The 23,092-nt window shown below is 41.7% G+C and overlaps 1 protein-coding gene across 1 annotated transcript in view; it reads right to left on the bottom strand.

Moving 5' to 3' along the window:
• The window catches only part of CNTNAP4 (contactin associated protein family member 4), a 300,407-nt gene that overhangs the window by 243,357 nt on the left and 33,958 nt on the right, over positions 1–23,092 (bottom strand). The window contains exon 2 of the mRNA XM_070062759.2: positions 12,056–12,166. Coding sequence (XP_069918860.2) covers positions 12,056–12,166 — 111 coding nt within the window. The remainder of the gene's footprint in view (positions 1–12,055; positions 12,167–23,092) is intronic.

Genomic DNA, 23,092 nt, shown 5'->3' with positions numbered 1-23,092 from the left:
TATTTAAGATATACTAATTTCATGTATTTCATGTATACAGATTTAGGATTATAGTAATACTTTCCACCCTAACCTGCCTCCCACCGCCACTTCCACCCTTTTTCCTCCTCCCTCTCCTATTCCTACTCTAAGTTTTTACAAAGATCTATTTTCAGTATACTTTATACACATAAGGTTAACCCTACTACCCTAAGTATAGAGTTTAATAAATAGCATGAAGAAAAAACACTGTCCTCAACAGTAGAGACATGGGCTATAAATGATCATTGAATCTCAAAATGTCAATTGCATTCCAATACATTACATTTTAGGTACTCTATTAGTTACCACAGATCAGGGAAAACATACAGATTTAAATACCTGTGATTACTTTAAAATGTACTTCGAACACCAGAAATATATATAGGTTAAAATATATATATATATATAGGTTAAATATATATAGGTTAAATGGCTATCTCTCTATTTGGTTGCTGTTCATAGCTCTTGACTATATTTACGCTAACCTAAAGTCTTTTTGTATTTGACTTGTTAAGCATTTTATTGGGTGGACGATTAAGCCCTTTGACTGTAATGTAAACTAAAACTATGTGATCTCAAAAATTAAAAAAAGAAAGGAAAAAACAAAGAGAGGGAGGGTGGGAGGGTGGGAGGCAGAGAAGAGGAAGGAGGGAGGGGAGGGATAGAGAGAGGAAATATCACTAGATTCTTAGAATTGTAGCTGTGAATAATTTTGAATTTGTTAAAAACTTTTTTAAAAATCTAAAAATAAACCTAAAAAATTAATCTAACTAGGAGGACCAAAAAGACAACAGAGGCTTTCACATAACTTTCCATAAGAAAACAGCCACCACAAATACTATGAGATGACATTCAGTACCTGGCAAGGGTTGCATTGCATTTTTTATTCCTCCAAGTCTTCCTCAAATGTGTGCTATCATATTTTATTCCATATACACATACATGAACATACCACAAACACTTTTTTTGCTGCTACAAGTCCACTTCCCATTCCAAACTGACAAAGCCAAAGCATGTGTGCCTATTTTAATAACTTTTGTATTTTAAAATAGTTTAGAGTTACAGAAGGCCATCAAAGGCTTCCCACATGCCCGGTTTCTTCCACTGTTAACATTTGACATGGGTATGGAACTTGTATTTGTCATCGTATCAGCATACTATTACTGCCTATAAGTCCATACTCTATTTCATCATGCTGGGCTTATGTGTTTATGTCAAATGTCCTCATTCTGTTCCAGGATCCCCATAGGTTAGTCATATAAATTCAGTAATCACATCTCCTCAGGCTCATTTGGTGATGAGAGTTTTCAGACCGCCCTCTTTGTTTGATAAGCTTGACAAGTTCAAGGATACTGTGTAGAGTGTTCTTCACTTTCAGGTACACTTGATGCCTTCACACAGCTTTGTGAGAGAAAGACCACAGAGGAAAAACGCCATTTCCACCACATCACATCAAGGGTATTGTCCTCATCTCTTTTCTGTTACTGTAACAAAACACCTGAGGCTTGGAATCCCAATTGAAAAAAGAGGCTCATTTAGCTCCCAGTTCTGGAGGTTCAAGGACCAGGCACTGGCACCTGTTGGTTCTCAGGGTGGCTGGCATCACAAGGGTAGGAGCATGTGCAGGAGTGGTGAGTGGAGTTTGTGGGAGAGAGACAGAGAAGGCACCAGGCTCTCTTGTAACAACCCTTCTTGGGGGAACTAAGCCCACTCCAGATGAGCATTTACCCCTTCCGACGGTGCAGCTCCTGTGACCTAATTCCCTCCCAGAGGCCCCAACTGCACACTGAGGATGAAACTTCCAGCACATGAACTTTGGGGGCGGGAGGCGGGGAGACCACCTCAAACCGTACTCAAACTACAGCAGTACACACTTATCATTGGTGATGTCAGCCTTGCTCACCTGGGCAAGACTGTCACATTCATCCAGGTGGAGTTTTGTTCACCATCTACCATTTGGAGGAAGTCATGACATGCATTTCACACTTCAGAAGTGGGGAGTCAGTGGCTCCACTCTCTCGAAGACATAAATGATTTAGAATTCTTCTCAACAAGACTCAGTAAGTAATCTTGCCTAGCTTTACTGAGGGATGAGAAGTATGACCCTGAGGCCAGTCTTCGAAAGCTTACACAGGAGTAGCCGGCTCACTAGGCTAATCCTCCGCCTTGCAGTGTCAGCACACCGGGTTCTAGTCCCGATCGGGGCGCCGGATTCTGTCCCGGTTGCCCCTCTTCCAGGCCAGCTGTCTGCTGTGGCCAGGGAGTGCAGTGGAGGATGGCCCAAGTGTTTGGGCCCTGCACCCCATGGGAGACCAGGAGAAGCACCTGGCTCCTGGCTCCTGCCATCGGATCAGCGCAGTGTGCCGGCCGCAGCACGCTGGCTGCGGCGGCCATTGGAGGGTGAACCAACGGCAAAGGAAGACCTTTCTCTCTCTCTCTCTCACTGTCCAATCTGCCTGTCAAAAAAATTAAAAAATTAAAAATACCCTTCCTCCTCCCCTCCTCCCTTCCTTCCTTCCCTCCCTCCCTCTCTCTCAAAAAAAAAAAAAAAAAAAAAAAAAAAAAAAAAAAAAAAAACCTTACACAGGAGTAACCCCACAGGGCAGGGGTGGGACAGCAAGAGCACCATGGAATAAGGTCATACACAGATGTGTTGCTTCTGACTTGGAAAACACTTCAGCCCCTGGCACCCCACGCCATGCAGGCTTCTGTACAGCCTTGTCAGGTGCATCTTGGAACCTTCCATCCTGAAGACAACAGGGGGGAGATTTGGTTCTTGTCCTCTATTGGTCACAGTTAGCTCCACAAGCAGGCAATGTTCCTCCACCACCCCCCACTAGAGTCGATGACGTACAGCAGATTCCCGGGGAAGACCATCCCTCAGCGTTCTGGGAGGGAAGCTGCGGATGAGTGGCAGAGCCAAGATGAGGACCCTGTTACATGTTGGGGGGCTGCACGTGTCACAGCACACCAGCGGGCGGATGGGAGTATTTGGAAGAGGCCTCTGATATACACCAGTGCATATTTTAAGTCTGAGATAGGAGTGAGTGAGGGAAAACCCAAGCGGGCTTCCCACTTGTCCGCTACCCCCAACCTCTCATTAGCGCCAGGTGCTTCCTCCTGGTCTCCCATGCAGGTGCAGGGGCCCAAGTACCCGGGCCACAGCAGAGAGCTGGACTGGAAGAGGGGCAGCTGGGACTAGAACCCAGCGCCCATATGGGATGCCGGCGCCGCAGACAGAGGATTAACCTAGTGAGCCAAGGTGCCGGCCCCTCTGTGTGTCCTTGACAGGGTTTGGTATCAAGGTTATCCTGGTCTCATAGAGTGAGTGACGGAGTATTTTGACTTTTTTCCTGTTCCCTAGGAGAGAATGTATAAGATTAGAGTCATATCTTCCTTAAATGTGTTTGGAAGAATTCCCATTTGAAAGCATATTTGCCTGGAGTTTTCTTTGTAGGAACATTTTAATTATGGATTTATTATCTTTTAGAGACAGGGGGATACTTTAATTTTCTTTTTTATTTCTTGAGTACATTTTATAGGCTGCATTTCTCAAATAACTTTTTCAGTTCATTTAAATCTTTAAAATTATTAGTGGGGAGCTCATTAAAATAGCCCCTTATATTTTGGACTTACTCGTTGTCTGTATTGCATATTTTTTCCTAGTTCATTAATTAATTACCACCTCTAGGTTTTTTCCCTTTTACTTACTTTTAGTTCAATGTGTTGTTCTTTTTCTAATTTCTTCCAGTGGATACTTGGATAGATCATCCATTTTTAGCCTTTTTTTCTTCTCTAGCATTTGCATTTGAAGCTATCGGTTTTGGTATACACTGCATCATAAAACTTTTAGTTACAGGATTTTGTTGTCAATGTGTTAAAATATTTCCTAATGTCCCTTGAGATTTCTTCCTGAGAAGGGCATTAATTAAATCCCACACCTTTCTAGGTTTTTAAGTATGTTTTAATTAATGATTTTTTAGCTTAATTCTACTGTAACCAGGGCACTTGCCCTGTGTGATTGCAATCATTTCAGAGTTGTTGAAACATTTTTATTGCCCAGCATAAATTTAGGTAAGTATTCTAGGTATACTTAATAAGAATGTGTATTCACAGTTGTTGCAGACACAAGGTCCTTCAAAAAACTTCATGAAACAACTAAATTAAAGATAAATTCATTAGGGGTACAATTAGGGGTAAATTCATTAGGGGTACAAAACAATGAAATCCATGTATAGTTTCTTTCTTTCTTTCTTTCTTTAGTGGACAGTGAGAGAGAGAGACAGAGAGAAAGGTCTTCCTTTGCCATTGGTTCACCCTCCAATGGCTGCTGTGGCCGGCGCACCGCACTGATCCGAAGGCAGGAGCCAGGTGCTTCTCCTGGTTTCCCATGGGGTGCAGGGCCCAAGCACTTGGGCCATCCTCCACTGCACTCCCTGGCCACAGCAGAGAGCTGGCCTGGAAGAGGGGCAACAGAATCCGGCGCCTGACCGCGTCTAGAACCCGGTGTGCCAGCGCCACAAGGTGGAGGATTAGCCTAGTGAGCTGCGGCGCCTGCCTAGTTTCTTCATCATATACCTTTTCCATGAACCTTTTCAATCGTCCTCATATAAATTTGCTATATAAATTACATATTGACCCATTTTGTCAAATTTGTTAGTTTTGTTATTCTAATCTATATTTCAATTTTTTTGCCTATTTGTTCAAGAAGCTACAGAGAGCAACAATACAAGCAATAAACCCACCCTGTATTTGCCATTTCGCCTACCATTTTTGTCTGTTTTTCTTTACATAATTTTTCTTTGAAACCCATGAGCCTTTTTTCTCAGTTCACGCTGTTCTTAGGGTTTTCTAACTTGCTTCCAGCATTTTCTGACATGTGGATTTTTCTCAAAGAACTCCAAGCCCGTTATTTGGTGTGGAAAATGTCAGTGTTGCTAACAGAACTGCCTTCCTCTCCAAGACGTCTGCCCCCGCAGGCCGAATGCTGTGGGTTCTCTGGGCTACATCAAGCAGTTAATGCTCTCTGCGATGCATGAGTTTCTAGAAGTGCAGCTGACTAACGTGGGCTGAATGTACGCCACCCTCACAAAGTTCAAGTGCTGAAGCCCTAAGCTCCGATGGGGTGGCATTTGCAGAAGGGAGCTCTGAGAGGGTTAAATGAGGGTTAGATGAGGTGACGACTGGGAGAATTAGCACCCTTAAGGAAGAGACAGACAGACAGACGTCTCCCTCTGAGGGAACATACCCACAAAAGGCCATGGGACCACAGATCAAGAAGACCACCCTCAGGAAGCTGGCCAGACAGTTCCCACCAGGTAACACACCTGCCAGCACCTACACCTTGCACTCCCAGTCTCCAGAATTGTGATAAATACGTATCTGTCATTTGAGCTACCTGGCCTGTGACGTGTTGGTAAAGCCGCCATGAACTAAGTCAGTCACATTTCTAAATCAACTGCTCATGTAACCTCCCACCTTGCTGGACTCAGTTTATGTTTACCTTGAAGTGGGACAGAATCTTACATATTCTACCACACAAGGGCAGGCGTTGTGACACAGTAGGTTAAGTCACCACCTGCAATGCTGGTACCCCACATGGGATCTTTAAATCTTGTTTAAAAATCTTTAAAAGAAAATCTATTGTGCAGGGTTTCCTGGGAGATCAAACTTTGCCTGAGGTTTCTAAAATTGTTTGTCTTCTTTCCAGTCCTTACCAGGCTTCCTGATTGCCCACACTATTTCCCCTGGCATTTCCGTGCTAATAAGTCACTTGCACCTCAACTCTTGGCTCCAGATCTGCTCTGGTAGATCCCAAACTAAGGCATCACTTGACTACTTAACTCAACATCTATTGTTCTGAGTGTAAAATTTTCCTACTCATCATTATGAAAAATATTAGACACATACTCAAAGTATTGTAAGCTAAATATTGGTGGTAATTTTTCTCTTTATGAATATTTCTAATTGACTGCATTCAAGGCATTGTATCCTTTTCAGTAGGATCATATAATCTGAATTCCTACACCTTTAAGACAATTCCTAAGCAAGGAATCTCCCATAGTTTCAAGTTTGCAGAAGCGTAGGAAGACAATCTGCCTTAAGCTACTTCTCTCACCTTATAATGGAAGGGTCACCATCTTAGTTCTCACAGTTTTAAAGACTTTTATTATTTGAGTGACTTAGAAGAGATATATTATCCACAGAATATTATACATAAAAAGAACACATTGTCATAGAATTTAGGGGTCATCAAATTCAAATTCACATATTTATAGAAAAGAAAAAAACCAGCATTTCTTAAATGCCATGCAAAACTTGGAACTATCATCTAAAACCATTATTTTTCTCAGTGTAAAGTACTTAGCATTGGCTACTTGCACCTGTTCTCAGATGACATCATCAGAGTGACTTAGGGTGAGAAATGTGTCGGGCACCCAGGCAGGCAAGGACAAGGAAGGGTAAGACAGTGCACTGAGAAGGTGAGAGAGATGAGGCTGGAACACATCCCCTTGGGAGGGTTCTGGGAGGGAGGGCAGTGTCTAAAAGAGACACAGAGCAGAATGGTCAGGTGGACACTCATCCCTGGGGTTGAATCCGAACAATCAATACAAGAACAGAAGGGATTCCACATTGATCTCCGAAGTTTCAGCTCCTCTGCCTTAATGGGTCCAGGATCTGGGCACACTGAGCAATAAAAGATGTACATCTTCACCCATGTTTAGTTCCCCATCTCAAGGCCAGTGTATGAAATATCATCTGTAAGCACAAGTGGAACTCCACTGGCCATAATATTGATCTGGAATTTCATTTTCCAATCCTTTATCAAAATGCTAATCTCTCAGGATGGATTTTCTTTAACTTCATAAACCTATTTCCAGTTGCTAAAAAGAAGAGTAAAAGTATTTTAAATAAAAACCATCTCATCGCTATAGTTCACAGACTTTGACTAAGGATATAACATGGACAATAATGTTTTATCTTAAGCCTAATAATGAACATATAAAATATAATTCTTTGATTTGCTTTATAATTAATCAGGAATCAAATGATTCTTCTAGAAAAATTAAGTAGAAGCCTGAATTCCTTGAAATTACTTTTGTATAAATTCCTTTTCTATTAATGTATACTGGCATATTTGGTGCTGTGAGGGTTGCTAAAATGGGGATCATTGGCAGAGTGAACTTAGCAGCAGGTTAATATTCACTTTGGACTATGGTTTTGACATACGTGTGACCATACCACAGTGTGATCCTCATTATCAATAAGATCAATGTCATCTCATTAACATCACCTGTTATCCCTATTCTTCCCATAGGAAATCAAAGTACAGAGTTTAAATATTTTGCTCATCCTCAATTAAATAAGAAGTACTATGGATTAAAATTAACAATATGAGTCGGGCCTTAAGCAGTGTTTAAGGTTTCCATATGGGAGTTCCTGGGTTCAATTTCCCAGTTCTGGCTCCCGATTCCAGTCTCCTGCTGATGCAGGTTCTGAGAGGCAGCAGTGATGGCTCAAGTCATTCAGTTCCTGCTACTGAGTTTCTGGTTCCTGGCATTGGCTCCAGCTCAGTCCTGGCTATTGTAGGCATTTGGGGAGCGAACCAACAGATGGGAGTTCTCTCTGTGTCTATCTATCCCTGTCTATTTGTTTCTCAAATAAACTCTAACTAAAAATTAAACCAAATAATAGTGAACTGATCCCAGATACATGTAAAACCAAAGTGACTACTGTTCACTAATATTTTAGGATCCACAGTAGAGAATCCAAGACAGAGAAGCAGAATGGAGGAGCTGAAGTTCAAGTGTGTTGGGGAAGCTCCAATGCTGTGACTACAGAGGTGACTCAGGGGTCTGACTGTTCAGCAAGGTGCTGGGTTTTTAACGTTCCTGCCTCAATGTGGTAAGCGCTACATATCTGCAGCTTTAGGGTAGGGCTCAGTCCTGGAGACAAGGTAGAGCATGAGGTTGAAATATCAGGCAAAGCTAATAAGAAGTGAGGTGCTGCAGTTGGGACCAGCATGAAGGCACGGGGTCCTCATATTTCCAAAAACCATTCAGCACCCAAGGCCTCACTTGCACATCAGATCCGGAGTATGAGGGGAAGCAGTGCGTTTCGGAGCAGATCGACTGCTAGCATCTGTTCTTCCCCAGTCTACGGCTGTGGGCAAGCCAAGTTCACTCACTGTACCCTGGGTCCGGGAGCTGCCCGGGGCTCACTGCACAGCGGCAGTGCCAAACAGGCTCCTCTTGGCCGAGACGTGAGTCTTTCCCTCAGTGCTGCACCAATGCCGTCTCAGTACTTTCCTCAGAAGGTGCTGTGAAATACACTGATGCCACCAATTTTAAAAACCAAGAAATTTCATGTGATAGATTCAACGGCAGGAAACGCTTATCTCAAGAGAAGCACCCACCTCTTTCCATCCCTGGGGATCTGCCCTCCTAAGTCCCAGGGTAGGGCTTCATTAGGCCTAACAGTCAGATGTGAATAAGCACAGGAACTAGGGGCAGTCAGAGCTGCCGTACAACTCCACGTAAGAGTTTATAAATTATCCTTTGTAGCAGTACTTCTAAGAATGTTCTTTGTTTCTGTTCGTTAATCAAGGAAACTGATATGCATACCGATAGACGCTTGATTTTTAACAGAAAAACCTACAGGTATTGGAAAAACAGCCCTTAATAAGCATTGAAATCAGACACAGTAAAAAGTTAACTGTAGTAACTAATAAGAAAACAAGATAATTAGAGCAATACAGTGTAATGAAATTCTGTGGATGTGAGAGCTCTTTTCCCACATATTTTCTTGTTCTATACTCATCATGTGATGATTTCAGGTGATAAGATGCCTACATGACGAGCTCAAGCGAGGTGCATGGTATAGAGACAAAGCATTAGGCTACACCTCAACACCAGCCCTGGGCGACCCTCACAGTCGAGTTAATAGCTGAAATGGCTACAAACAGGCCACGGTGACAGAGCACAGATACGTTGAACAAAGGAGTGATTTATGTCCTGGGCAGGGCAGAGCCAAATGGATGACATTTCATCATACGACTCAGAATGGGGAACTATTTTAAACTGAGAAACTGTTTATTTCTGAAATTTTCTGTTTAGTATTTTTAAGTGTAACCATGGAAAGAGGATAAGGAAGGGCTGTGGTCTAAAGGAAGAGAGATGTTTGATTCCATTTACATCACCAGAATTAGCAGGGAGTGATTTGTTTGGGGTATGTATAGTTAAGCCTGGATTACAGTTCTCAGAGCTATGAATTTTTTCAGGTTCAAGTTGATATGCCTCTTGCTAGTTCAAAGGAGGTAAAATGTTCTTGAAAATGACTGAAGTGAAACTGTCTTCTGGAACATCAGTATTGATAAAGAAGAGTCATTTACTCAGTGGCACAAGCAACACTCTGTTAGGGCTGCGGTGAGAAAGCCCCACAGACAGGCTTGGGCCCCATTTTCACAGGTTTTGCCCAGGGTACTGTGACAGCAAACAGTTGAGTTAGTCCCACACTTCCTGCCTGGCCAGTCTTAGGCTCAAAGTTTTCCAGAGTGCTAGGAAAAGAAGTCACTCCTGGGTGCTCATCCATCAACTCCCTGTTGCTAGAACTCAATATTTGATGCTGGGTAATAAGAAAAGAGGTTTGTTTATTTAGCTCACAGTTGTGGAGGCTGTACGTCTAAGACGGGGCAGCCCCCTTTGTGCGGTCTCTGATGAGGGCCTCCTTGGCTATCTTACAACATGGTAGCAGCAGCCCCGTGGGAACACAGGTGAGAGCGAGAGATCCCAGAGTGAGACAGGAAGCCCAAGAGGTTCAAGGGCCAGGCTTGCTCTTTCTTATAACAACTCATTCTCAGGAGAATTAGCTCATCTGCGAGTTCAGTACTAATACCTTCTGGGATGCAACTCCAATGGCCTAATTACCTAGCACCAAGCCCCACTTTTTAAAGGGCCCACCACCTCACAGCATCGTCAAAAAGGGATCAAGTTTCCTGTACATGAAGCCTTAGTAGACAAACCAAATCCACACCATAGCATCAGAACTTCTATTTTATTAATTGATACATGACCAGCTGACTTGATTGAACACCCTTCCCCAACCCAATCTAAATATGATGAGGAATGTTCCAATACTAGAAATAGCATATAGCCTTCCTAAATCACTCAAAATCTGACAATCCTTAATGAACTCTTCATGTAATTAATAGGGGAAAAAACGGAAAACTAAAGAAAGAGAAAAAAATGTAATCAACTAGGTTGACAAGGAGCAAAAGATAATTAAAATCATTCTGTTTTGTCTCTCAGCTTCATTAACATGCAAATGAGATTCATGAAGTCTGATATTGTGTTTCACCAAGAGCCACAGACATGAATTAAGAATGCAAAGGAGCCCCACTGATGGAGAGTCCTGATGAGTATATAAATTAATGAAAAAAAAGATTGGATCCAATTAATAACATATATTTTTGTGACTTATTGAACCTCAACAAATGAAATAAAGATACACAGATAAAGTCGATGGTTTGTCTCTTTCAGGAGACCCCATTCTGTGAAAGCTTTCAGTCCTCCAGGGCAGGGTGCTAAATGTTAAACTTTGCCAAGAAGTACAAGGCAGAGACCTTGGACTAAGGTCAATGTCAGAATACTGGCATTCCAACAGTCAGGACCATGGCTGCGGGATCCAGAAGAGCCCTGTGAGTGGCCAGGAGAGTCTGCGTGCCAGGTCCCTCAGGGATTCAGAATTGCACATAGGGACAAATAGAAAAAACCAGAAAATACAAGCATTATCTAAACAAAGAGATTCAAGCCTTCCTGCCAAATTGCCCATTGGATGCAAGGATCTCAGTTTCCGCTCTCGACACTCAGATGTCGAGAGAAGTGGGGATCTCAGATAATATGATATGAATCTTCAGAATTATCCAGCTCACAAACCTATCAAAGTGCTACGCAAATATCTATTTTATAAATGTAACTGCATGATATATATATATATAATGTATACCAGATGGCAAACACAAAGATACATACACACACACACAACAATGAGATCAAGAATAATAACAAGGAGTACATTGCAAAGAAGTAGCCAGAAGATCACAGAAAGAAAGGGTAACAAACAGGTGGAGCAGTTTTACTAACAGGGTTTTAATAACACCTGATTCCAGCACTTATTTTCTTACGGTTGTTAAAAATGTTTTCTGTCTTTGTAAGAGGGTACTTCAAACAGCCCATGGAAAATGGTATTAAAACATGTTTATTTGGGCACAAATTTTTTTTTGAAAGCTGGGCGTAGTGTTTTCATAATTTGCATTTTTCACAAACTTTCTGAAGTCGCCTCCCCTGGCTGAAGCCTGTTTTATGTCCCACATGGGTGAGGACGATTTTCCCGAGCATATTGTGACACCGGCCACAATGATACTCTACAAGTGTGGTGTTTTGAAGTTCTCTCTTCTTTCGACAAGTGCCATTTAATTATCTTCACTTTCCTTTGAACATATTCAAGTAATCAAACACCACCTAGCTAAGAGAGAGTAAACAACATGAACTGAGCATTCCTAGAGGACCATGAGAGCTTCATTAAGTTCCTGTTCATCAACAGGGAAAAATCTCGTCAACCACATTGAGAATTAAAGAAACCGAGGGATTACTATTTTTTAATAACTAGCATCTTTTATAATTACTTCTTGCCAACTTCTTCATTTAACCTGAAATACAAAGCCAATTATGTTTCTATCAATGCTATATCCATACTGATTGTATAGGGTTGTAGAAAGATTTATTTTATAAGATCTATTAAAAGCTTGCTCTGTTGAAGGATCTCAATTCTTTAAATATCAAGATGATGACTTAGGATTTTCCATTAGGATGTATCCCTTGGCCATTCCAGAATGGCAGCCAGTTAAGTTTTAACCATTTTCTTATTTGGAAATGTACTCTCTCATACAATATATCACGTATAAAGATTTTATTATCCGAGGCTGGAAACGCAATGAGATTTCCCACGAAACGAACAGAGGAAAAAGCAAACTTACCATCTCTTCGATTCAGCCTTGCAAATCCAGGGCCATGGCTGCTGGAGAGCTCGGAGGAGCTGCTGAATGCGGCCTGGGGCAGGGCAGCCACGAGCGGGTCATCGCAGGCATCTGCCAGGAGGAAGAGCGAGGCTGGGGTCAGCCGTGTGCGCACAGCAATCGCAACAAAAGACACGCAGGCCAAGGAGCGCAGTCAGCACCGGCACCCAGGCCCCGGGCTCTCCTCAACATGCAGGGTTCTACCGAAGGTCCCGCGACTTCCGGAAGGTAAGAAAATGAATGGAAAGACAGGAGACTGTGCAGAGGCGGGAAGTATCACAGAAATTCTAAAATAATACGCTAAGGGAGAATAAGCTCATTTAAACAGGAGACAAAAATGCCTCATCATAAAAGGAAAGGTTGAGCAATTTAAATATTTCAAAATTAAAAACCTGTGGTTTTCAAAAGACCTTGAAGAAAAAAAAAACTACAAAAATTAAGGAAAAAACTACAAAATGTAAAAGAAACATGAAAGAAACTTATGAAACAGGAAGGTTTGTAGAAACGTGTAAGTTTGTATCTTGTTTAAAAAAATGCATGAAGTACATATGAAAGAAACCTATAATCCAGTATATAATTAGGATTCCAAATAAATGAAAACAAAGAAATAAAGAAAAAAACTTTTAAATTTGAAAATACACTAGAATAGATGGCACAAGGTACAACCAGAGGCGTCACAGCACAGAATCTACATGAACTGGTGCTTTAACTTCTCTCTAGAAAGAAATGTAAACCAGGACTAGCCTTGGCTACTATGTGACAGACAGTAAATCAGCAAGCTGTAAGGAGTCTGACCATGCCAGGTCACCCAGAGAACGTGGGTCAAGAGACGCTCTAACCCAACGCCACTGGCAGCATGACCTCCAGCATAACTTTTTGAAAAGCAGTTTGTCGTTAGCTTGTATACGTGAACTCTGGCCTATCCCGCGTCCCGCAAGTCCACTTGGTAAGAAGGTCCTTCTGGGAAGAGCTTCCCCGGCATGCACCTGGTCTCAGGAGCTTTGCTTCTTACCCAGCGGTGCTACACAAATACTAGAATTTTTTTCTGTTCCATGAAAAAAAAAATTTGGGAAGTCCTGAGCCAGAGGAAACCTGCATTTGTACATCAACAGATAAGTATGATTTTTGACAACATTGCTTAGACTAGCAAAATACCATTAACAAGTCACACTTTCAGTGGCCAAAGGACAGATAGACAAATGATGGCACCCTTCACAGCTGAATCATATATAACAGGAAAAAGGCAACCACAGCAACAGAAAACACAATAGTCGGATCCTAGAAATACAATTTTTAGTGAAAAATATCAAGTTATGGAAGGTCATATACCATGGGATCATATATCATACAGCATGATAGCTTTGATCATAAATAAAAGCAACATGTTGTTTAGTAAGAGGTGATCTTTAAAAACTATTTTTCAAAAAGAAACAAAGATCATAAAATTCAGGTTCTGGGGCCAGCATTGTGGCATAGCAGATTAAGCCAAGGCCTGTGATGCTGGCGCCCCTGCCAGTGGGAGCCCGGCTGCTCTACTGGCTCCTAGCTTCAGAGCAGCTCTGCCCTTTGGGGCCATTTGGGAAGTGGATGAAAGCTATCTCTCCTTCTCTCCTTCCCCCCCTCTCTCCCTCTCTCCCTCTCTCCATCTCTCCCTCTCTCCTTCTCTACCTCTCTCCCTCTCTCTCATTCTGTAACTCTGCCTTTCAATTAAATAAATAGAGAGAGAGAGAGAGAGAGAGAGAGAGAGAGAAACTCAGGGCCAGAGTAACAGATGGAAGAAGGCAGAATGGGGATAAGTGATAAGCTCACCATCAGAAGGAATGGAATTAACCATGTTCTCACCTTGGTGTATGCAGTACATCCACGGGTTTCCATTTTATAATGATGTTTTATATATAGAAATACATGCACAAACTCATATATAATATAGTTATACATATCAGGCCGGCGCTGAGGCTCACTAGGCTAATCCTCCACCTTGCGGCACCGGCACATCGGGTTCTAGTCCCGGTTGCCCCTCTTCCAGGCCAGCTCTCTGCTGTGGCCAGGGTGTACAGTGGAGGATGGCCCAAATGCTTGGGCCTTGCACCCGCATGGGAGACCAGGAGAAGCACCTGGCTCCTGGCTTCGGATCAGCGCGGTGCGCCGGCCGCGGCGGCCATTGGAGGGTGAACCAACAGCAAAGGAAGACCTTTCTCCTCTCTGTCTCTCTCTCTCTCACTGTCCACTCTGCCTGTCAAAAAAAATAATAAATAAAAATTTAAAATAATATAGTTATATATATCAAAATGTGTCAAGATACATTTTAAAGCATGTATGCACCTATCAACTATTCTTTATGTATAGCATATGAGCATTGATTTTAATATAAAAATTAACTATAAGGAAAATATAAGAATAACATTTTGGGGCCAGTGCTGTGGCATAGCAGGTAAAGCCGCCACCTGCAGTGCCAGCATTCCATATGGGTGCCGGTTCGAGTCCCAGCTGCTCCACTTCTGATCCAGTTCTCTGCTATGGCCTGGGAAAGCAGTAGACGATGGCCCAAGCCTTGGGCACATGCACCTGTGTGGGAGACCTGGAAGAAGCTCCTGGCTCCTGGCTTCAGATCGGCGTAACTCCAGCCGTGGGGCCAACTGGAGAGTGAACCAACGGATGGAAGACCTCTCACTCCGCCTCTCCTTCTCTCTCTTTGTAACTCTTTCAAATAAATAAATTAAGTAAAAAAAAAAAAAGGAATAGTATTGTTTTTGCTGTGTTGTCCACGCACACTTAGTTTATTTGACTGATTCCTTATTCTATGTAGTCATTAAAGTATTTCTCTTCATACAATTATTACATTGTCCCCATGCTTGGTGTAATCAGAAAAACAGTCCCCTGATAATTAGTAATCAACATATATCCATAATTAAAGTCTTGCAAGCCCATTATCTCAAAAGTTTTAATTGATAGTAATCAATTTAAGTTAAAGAAAATAAAGCTAAGAATTATCTGGATTCACCTGAAATTTTATGACAGTCATTGTGCCTGAATATAGCTTCTTCTCATATGCCTTTTCCAAGAATTTGCCTAAGGCAGAATCTTGCTTTATAAGATGGTCACATTTTTCATTAAAATCCACTTTCTCTCCTTTTACACCTGAAATTCTTTAGCTAACTCTTATGATAGACAGTTTCTGCATGTCTATTGATTGGCTTAAGTACTAACACCAGTGAATCCAGTTGTAATTCAAGTATTAGGCAGTGTATACATAAAAAGCCCTGCAACTCTTGGAGTGTTGAACAAAATTCTGATGACGCCCACATGGCTTTAGTAAGTTCTGGAAATGCTGGTGTGTGTCTGCACACACAAAGCAGTGCACTACCTTGATGAGAGGAGAGTACACGTGTGTATCTTTACTAGAACTGCAGATTTTTGAATCATTATCAGTATGCAGATGTGTGATGAAGAAGGGTGTTTAACTGCATTTCACAATCAATTATGCAGATCGAAGTCAATATTCAGCAGGTAAAATGCTCTATAGTACAATCACTCTAGAGGGCACATATTTATTGCCCATTTGTTTTTGCCAACGATAAAGTGAGAATCAATATTGCTCTACTTTTAGTTTTAAAAGAATGGTTTTTAAATTTTTCCATTTGTCAGGAATGGAACATGTGAAATGATAAACCCATCAAGGAAGGGTAGATTTGGGGCTTCCTATACTTGGGAAAGTTCTAGGTGTTGCCTTGGTGGTTACATGGAATTATTATTTTTCATCACGAAAACATTCAGGTATATTCTCGCACAATCAGACACACTTATGTATCAGCAAACTAATTAAGTTACTCTTTCATAACTAATAATAACTAGCACAAAACAAGAAGTTCATGGGAACATGGAATGAAAGGAGTTTATTTTGGACTTGGAAAACATTTCAAAATCCATGCACAATTTTTTTATACATATTCCGTGAACTTTGGAGAGCATGCTGTGCAAAGAACAGAAAACATTTCACACACAGTAACCTTTTAGCCCTCCTCACTGAGGGACTGACACTGAAGTTATCCCACACACGGGGTCATGGAGGCTCAGACGGATCAGTCTGCTCTTCTCATTGTGGTAGAGCCAGGATCTTGACAAGACAAGCTGGAGCCCAGAACTCAATGTGTAAGAACACTATGCTTCTAATTATTATTGCTTCAGGTTGGGGAGTAGGAATTTCATCAGACAGCATAATGGCATGAATAAAACATCTCTCGAGGGGTTGTATACTCGAGTTCCAGGTTTGCCACATTATTTATTACCCATTTGATCTTCAGTAGTCTCGACACAAGGGGAGAAAGACTTCAGGCAGCAAAAATGCGTCTGCAATAACTATAAGGAATATTTCCCTCTAGACATGAAATGGAATTCTGGATTAAGTATCAGTCTCCTGTGAATTTAATTCTAGAAAAAAAAAATGGTTTCTCTGACTGCACCAGTGAGATGCAGGTTCTGGACTTGGAAAGCTGAGGACCACATCCCAGGTCAAAGGTTCTTAACCGGAGACGACTTTTTCCCAAGGTGACGCTCAGCTGTATCTGGAGCACTGTGGGCATTACAACCGGCAGAGGGGGTATTACTGACGCCCAGCAGAGTGAAGCCAGGCACAGGTGAACCTGATAAACCTCCTGCGATGCATCCTCACAGTGCAGAATTTTCTGGCCCCAAATGTCTACACCACTGAGCTTGAGAAATACAATTCCACACGCTAGTGAATCAGACTCGGTGATGAGTCTTCTGGATTAATCTCTCAGCTGAGACTCTGCCAGTTCAGTGATTATTAGCTCTAGTTTGTCATTTTTCAGGTGCAAATAGTGATCTTTCCAAGCATATAAGTGCACAGGTGTTTAAGTGAGGAGCTTTGCAAATATGAAATAATGTGCTATTTCAACTCAAAACATAATCGTGTTATGTTATTAGCTACTTTATTTTTTACTAAAGTAATTTATTTATTTGAAAGCCAGAGTTGCACAGAGAGAGGGAAAGACAAGAGAGAGAGAAAGCTCCTCCATCCGCTGTTTCACTCCCCAGATGGTAGAAACGGCCAAGGCTGAGTCAGGCCAAGGCTGGGAGCCAGGAGCTGCGTCTGCATCTCCCTCGTTACCCCTAATTAAGCACTATATCAGATTGTCATATTACCTGCTCCCTTCACTACTGTAACTCAGCCAACATTCTTTGTGGGCAGAGATGGGCATGAAAACCCCACCCACTATTGGAATTTAGTAATATGACATCAAACATTTCATGGAAGCATGGAAAATTCAAAATGGCAGCCTGCTACATTGGGTTGTTAATCCTGGCTTTCTTAAGTTGGAGCCAGAAATGAGCACTACTTTTAATACTTTAAGCTTATCAAAATTTATATTATATTTGGTTTGATTTTTTCATAGTCATACAAGAATTTCCACATTAATCATGCTTATAAGTTAGAAATAGTAAAACCATCACTTTTAGTCTTTCTGGTAAATTTTTTTTTACATATCGATATATTTGGGAATTTTAGTGAATTTTGTAAGAAAATCCAAATTAGAGGGGTTGGCACTATGGCCGAGCGGGTAAAGCCATCGCCTGCAGTGCCAGCATCCCATAAGGGTGCCGGTTCAAATCCCAGCTGCTCCACTTCTGATCCAGCTCTCTGTATGGCCTGGGAATGCAGTACAAGATGGCCCAAGTCCTTGGGCCTCTGCACCCACATGGAACACCTGGAAGAAGCTCCTGGCTCCGAGCTTCAGATCAGCCCAACTCCAGCCATTGTGGCCAACTGGGGTGTAAACCAGCGGATGGAAGACCTCTCCCTCTCTGTCTCTCTCTCTCTCTGCCTCTCCTTCTCTCCTTCTCTCCTTCTCTGTCTCTGAATTTCAAATAAATACACAAATCTTTAAAAAAAGAAAATCCAGATTAGAGATAACTGCCTAACACATTGAGACCACTTCATACACACACACAAAGTTACACAAATACATGGATTTCAGGTCTACTTTTCCGAAAAGTCACCACGTACTCTTCACACAGGAGAAAAACTTACTGTCATTAAGAAGACAGCAACGAACGAGACCTCCAGCAAACTGTATGAACTTGCTCAACAGCCTCTCACAAATCAAGATGCAAGCGGTACTGAAAGCAGCCTACTCTAGCAAGACAGAAAGGATTTGTTTTTCAAAGCACTCTAATGCGGAATTCTCATAAGTAAGTAAAAGCTGTTCAGTCTTTAATAAAAGCAATTCAATTTTCTTAAGCTTTGTGTAATATTATCTTTACTAAGATAATAGGGATGTATGATTGGGTGCTTATTTTCTCGGTGCTTTACATATATTAGCTCATTTGCTATGGACGAATTCCAGGTACTACTTGATACTGTTAACTCCTGGGACAACAGAGGAAAAGAGGACACAATAGTTTGGTTTTGTTTGTTTTGACAGGCAGAGTTAGCCAGTGAGAGAGAGAGAGAGAGAGAGAGAGAGAGAGAGAGAGAAAGGTCTTCCTTCCATTGGTTCACTCTGCAAATGGCCGCTACGGCCGGAGCTATGCCGATATGAAGCCAGGAGCCAGATGCTTCTCCTGGTCTCCCATGGGGTGCAGGGTCCAAGCACTTGGGCCATCCTCCACCTCATTCCCGGGCCACAGCAGAGAGCTGGACTGGAAGAGGAGCAACCGGGACAGAACCGGCACCCCCATGGGGACTAGAACCCGGGGTACCAGCACCACAGGTGGAGGATTAGCCTAGTGAGCCGTAGTGCTGGCTGACACAATAGTTAAAAAATTCACTATTACTTATTTATTTAACAACTGAGTAATTTACATTATAATTATAATTATTATATAAAATATTTATTATTTTATTAATAGCTGTCAATATTAGTTATTAATATAAATTAAATATATTTATACTTTTGGTATTGTTTATTTTAATTATGTAATTATAATAAGGACATGTGATGAAAAGATTGTAGAAACAGTATCTCAACCCAGGGCCTGATATCACCTATGCTAAGCCAGTACACTGTTGGAACAAATACTGGTAAACTAATACATACTTGACCAAATAATTAGCTACAGCTGATTTTCTGCAGCATTCAACTTGGCTGCCGCAGAGTGACCACCTCCACTGTTATTTGAATGATCTGTCAACATCAGTTGTATATCTGCTAATGAATTTAATTCCCATAAGAATATGCATTGGAGGATAGGACAGCAGGATGAAATAGGAGAAGACAAATAGCATACGTGCTTAAAGTCTAGAATTCCAAGGCTCTAGAAGCAGGGGCAGGAGCTTTCACAGGGAGCTTTGAAAGCATAGGAATCTAATCCCTTTTCAAAAAAAACCTTATTGGACCTAGACAAAATATTCCATTGACAGATTTAGGATAAAAGCCTTCCTTTCAAGAAATGATTTCCTCGAACAAAACACTTTATTCTCATCTATATTGTTTAAATCACCATCTAGTTGAAATTGGAAATCACCAACCAATTTAAGAAAGAAGGTGTGGGGCCGGCGCCGTGGCTCACTTGGCTAATCCTCCACCTCGTGGCGCTGGCACACCGGGTTCTAGTCCCGGTCAGGGCGCCGGATTCTGTCCCGGTTACCCCTCTTCCAGGCCAGCTCTCTGCTGTGGCCAGGGAGTGCAGTGGAGGATGGCCCAAGTGCTTGGGCCCTGCACCCGCATGGGAGACCAGGAGAAGCACCTGGCTCCTGCCTTCGGATCAGCACGATGCACCGGCCGCGGCAGCCATTGGAGGGTGAACCAACGGCAAAGGAAGACCTTTCTCTCTGTCTCTCTCTCTCTCTCACTGTCCACTCTGTCAAAAAAAAAAAAAAAAAAAAAAAAAAAAAAAAAAAAAAAAGAAAAAGAAAAAAGAAAGAAGGTGTGGGATCACAACAAAATATTTCAAAAATACAGTATACGAGGAAGATTTCATCCAGAAATTTGGACAACAATGTTGTTTTCTAATCATAAATCCAATCCCAGTTGCTTCCTCACCTTGTCCAGGTCTAATTTAATGATTCTGAGGAAAATGCTTCCTCCTTGAAGCAACATGACACAAAACCTAGCAACTGATCTCTCTTTCCGGCCCAATAACAGGCCCAGTATACAAACAGATAATGGCCAGGCTAAGGGGAAAAACAGAACCTGTGGCAACCAGTGCCAGAAGACAACCTATTATCTCCCGTAACCAGTCCAGGAAGCCAGAAAACTACATGTAGCAAGCAGTGCAGGAACCCATGTAATAACTCCTGTAGCAATTGGCCATTAAACACCAGGACATGGTTAATAACTTATAGCTTCCCTGATATATGTCCTTGCTTCTAATTTATGTGTGGCTAAATGTAGTTAATAGAGATTTAGAAACAGTAGGGAAAATAAAATACATACTCCCAACCAATCACATTCGCTGTCCTGCCTCTTCTGAATCTGTCCACAACCTTCTCAGGCCAACAGCTTCCAATCAAGCACACCTGAATCTTTTGCATTTGTCCACACTCAAACTTGCCTCCCCTCTGCTGCCTCTGAGTCTCTGCCAAACCCAAGTGATGACGGCTGGCTCCCCTGCCGTGGTCAACCCTGAATTCATAGTCTTGTTCTCATTTGGATGCTCTTCATTTATTTCCACCTGCAAGCTCTTTCCAGCTCTGCCATCTCTTCATCATAACATCATCACATCAACCAAAGAAAATCCACCAAAGCCTACTGTGAGAGCCAGCAGTAGACCCAGATATGTCGGAAAAGCAGCCAACCTCCTGATAAAAAAATATTGCAGATCAGCCCCACGATGTCTCATCAGAGGTAGTCACCTCAGTAATTCACCGTAGCTGCTCACAGAATCACGTATCACAAGGGAGAGACACAAAACTTGCCACAACTGCATCCCACAACCAACACTGTGCTAGTGTAAACCACTGAAATAGACTTGCAAATTAATTCCTAGCTATGGAGAGTTTTGCTCCTTTCTCAAATGTCTTTTTGCTTCCCATACTGTTTCACAGGGCTTTTTAAAGACTGGAGAAACAGCTACGATATCGCACCCCGTCTTCGTCTGCTTATGAAGCCACGTCCGTGGACAATGAGTGGAGGTAGCTGCAATACAAGAAAATTCTGTTGAGAAAGAAGGAAAAGGGGCCAGCGCTGTGGGGTAGCAGGTAGAGCCACTGCCTGCAGTGCCAGCATCCCATATGGGCGCCGGTTCAAGTCCCAGCCGTTCCACTTCTGATCCAGCTCTCTGCTATGGCCTGGGAAAGCAGTAGAAGATGGCCCATGTCCTTAGGCCCCTGCACTCACATGGGAGACCTGGAAAAAGCTCCTGGCTCCTGGCTTGGATCGACGCAGCCCCAGCCATTGCGGTCAACTGGGGGGTGAACCAGTGGATAAAAGACCTCTGTGTGTGTGTGTGTATGTGTGTGTAACTCTTTCAAATAAATACATAAATCTTTTAAAAAATAAAAGAAGAAAAAAGAATACATCTTGGGGGAAAATGATAATGCCAGGGGACTTGAATAAAATTTAATTTTTCATAAAAACAGGTGACAAGAGGCTTCATCCTCTTATCATTACCTAAACTAACATTCCAACACAACTAAATATCACTGAGAGTAGAATATTACTACATTATTTAGTAACTTTGAGTATTAATTTGACTTTGACCTGCTAATTAACATCAACTGGAGGGTACTGGTTTTAGATATATTAAACAAGACAAACCTGATCTCCTAGCTGTCAATCGATGACTTCTGTCTAAAAAGCAACATATTGTTCCAATCTGAAACAAGTAAATAACCGTATATTTTCCTCGAGCTGAACTAAATACCAGGATCACTTTCTAGTTGTCAAATAACTCATGTAGGCAGCAGCTCATAAGTTTTTACATGTTTTATCCTGCATAAACAATGGGTAAATTGTATATATAATCGTTAATACTCTGATGTTAATGGGGTAAGCTTTCATTTGGAGACAAACACTGGCTTACGTGCTCCATGTTACAGCCCTACTTTAAATAGCTTTGCCAATTAATCTTCACAAATTAATGGATTAATGGGAAGGCAGTTAACTTTTAATGACAGCACAGCCAGAGGCTGATTGATTTTAGAGGTTTAATAGCAACTATTTAAAGTTCAGATATTAGGACAAAGAGACCTGCAAATCCACCAAACAAAGCCAACCAAAGGTGAAGAGGTAGAAGAAATAATTTTCAAAACAGAAAGAGTGTATCAGAGCACTGGGAGACTGCACACATCACCGAATTTTTTAATGACAGATAATTTGGCCACATGTGACAATCGGTTGTCTAATTCAGTAACAGGAATAATGGAAAGAATATCCCTGAGGAAAAAGCTTTTCTGTGGTTTAGTAGACGTGGATTTAAGGTAGAAGCTCGGGAGAATTAATGGACCAAAAGTTAATGGTTTTGAGAAATCTAGAAGTGTTGAAACACATTACCATTTTTTTCAACAATGATGACATCCATTTATTCTCTATCCATTCCACCACAAGCATTTGGCTAGATTTGCCCATTGATAGGTGAACAAAATTGTAGCTACTGTGTATTCATATTGTTGTTTTCATCAATGTGGAGATGCAATGTTTTCCATATATTTTTATCCATTCTCAGTTTCTGCAAACTGTCACTAGCCTCCATTTTTTCACTTAGAAACATAATTTACATTAGTTTCAATATTGCATGAGGATATATTGTTGGTCAAATGTATTTGATTTAAATGCCTTTTCTGGTTTATGTTCATTTTTCAGTTTGTTCAGGCCTTTTAAATTATTCAGTAAGGTATTTGTGTTATTGTTGTTAGGTTACAGATATATGTGTATCTACTGTAATAAAACAGAGTCCTCTGTACGTGATCTGTTTAAGCAGAAATGACACAGGAGACAGGATGAAGTGCCAACTCGGGATCTGGATTCTGAGAAGCCTGTCTTCCACTTCTTGCTCTGGGACTACCCAGAGTCTGATACTTACTGCTTCAACCTAACG

The sequence above is a fragment of the Oryctolagus cuniculus genome, chromosome 18, assembly GCF_051225735.1.
Source record: "Oryctolagus cuniculus isolate XC-2025 breed Fujian yellow rabbit chromosome 18, ASM5122573v1, whole genome shotgun sequence".
Lineage (NCBI taxonomy): Eukaryota > Metazoa > Chordata > Mammalia > Lagomorpha > Leporidae > Oryctolagus > Oryctolagus cuniculus.
Note: the sequence above shows the minus strand (reverse complement) of the source record. Positions and strands in the feature narration are given on the sequence as shown.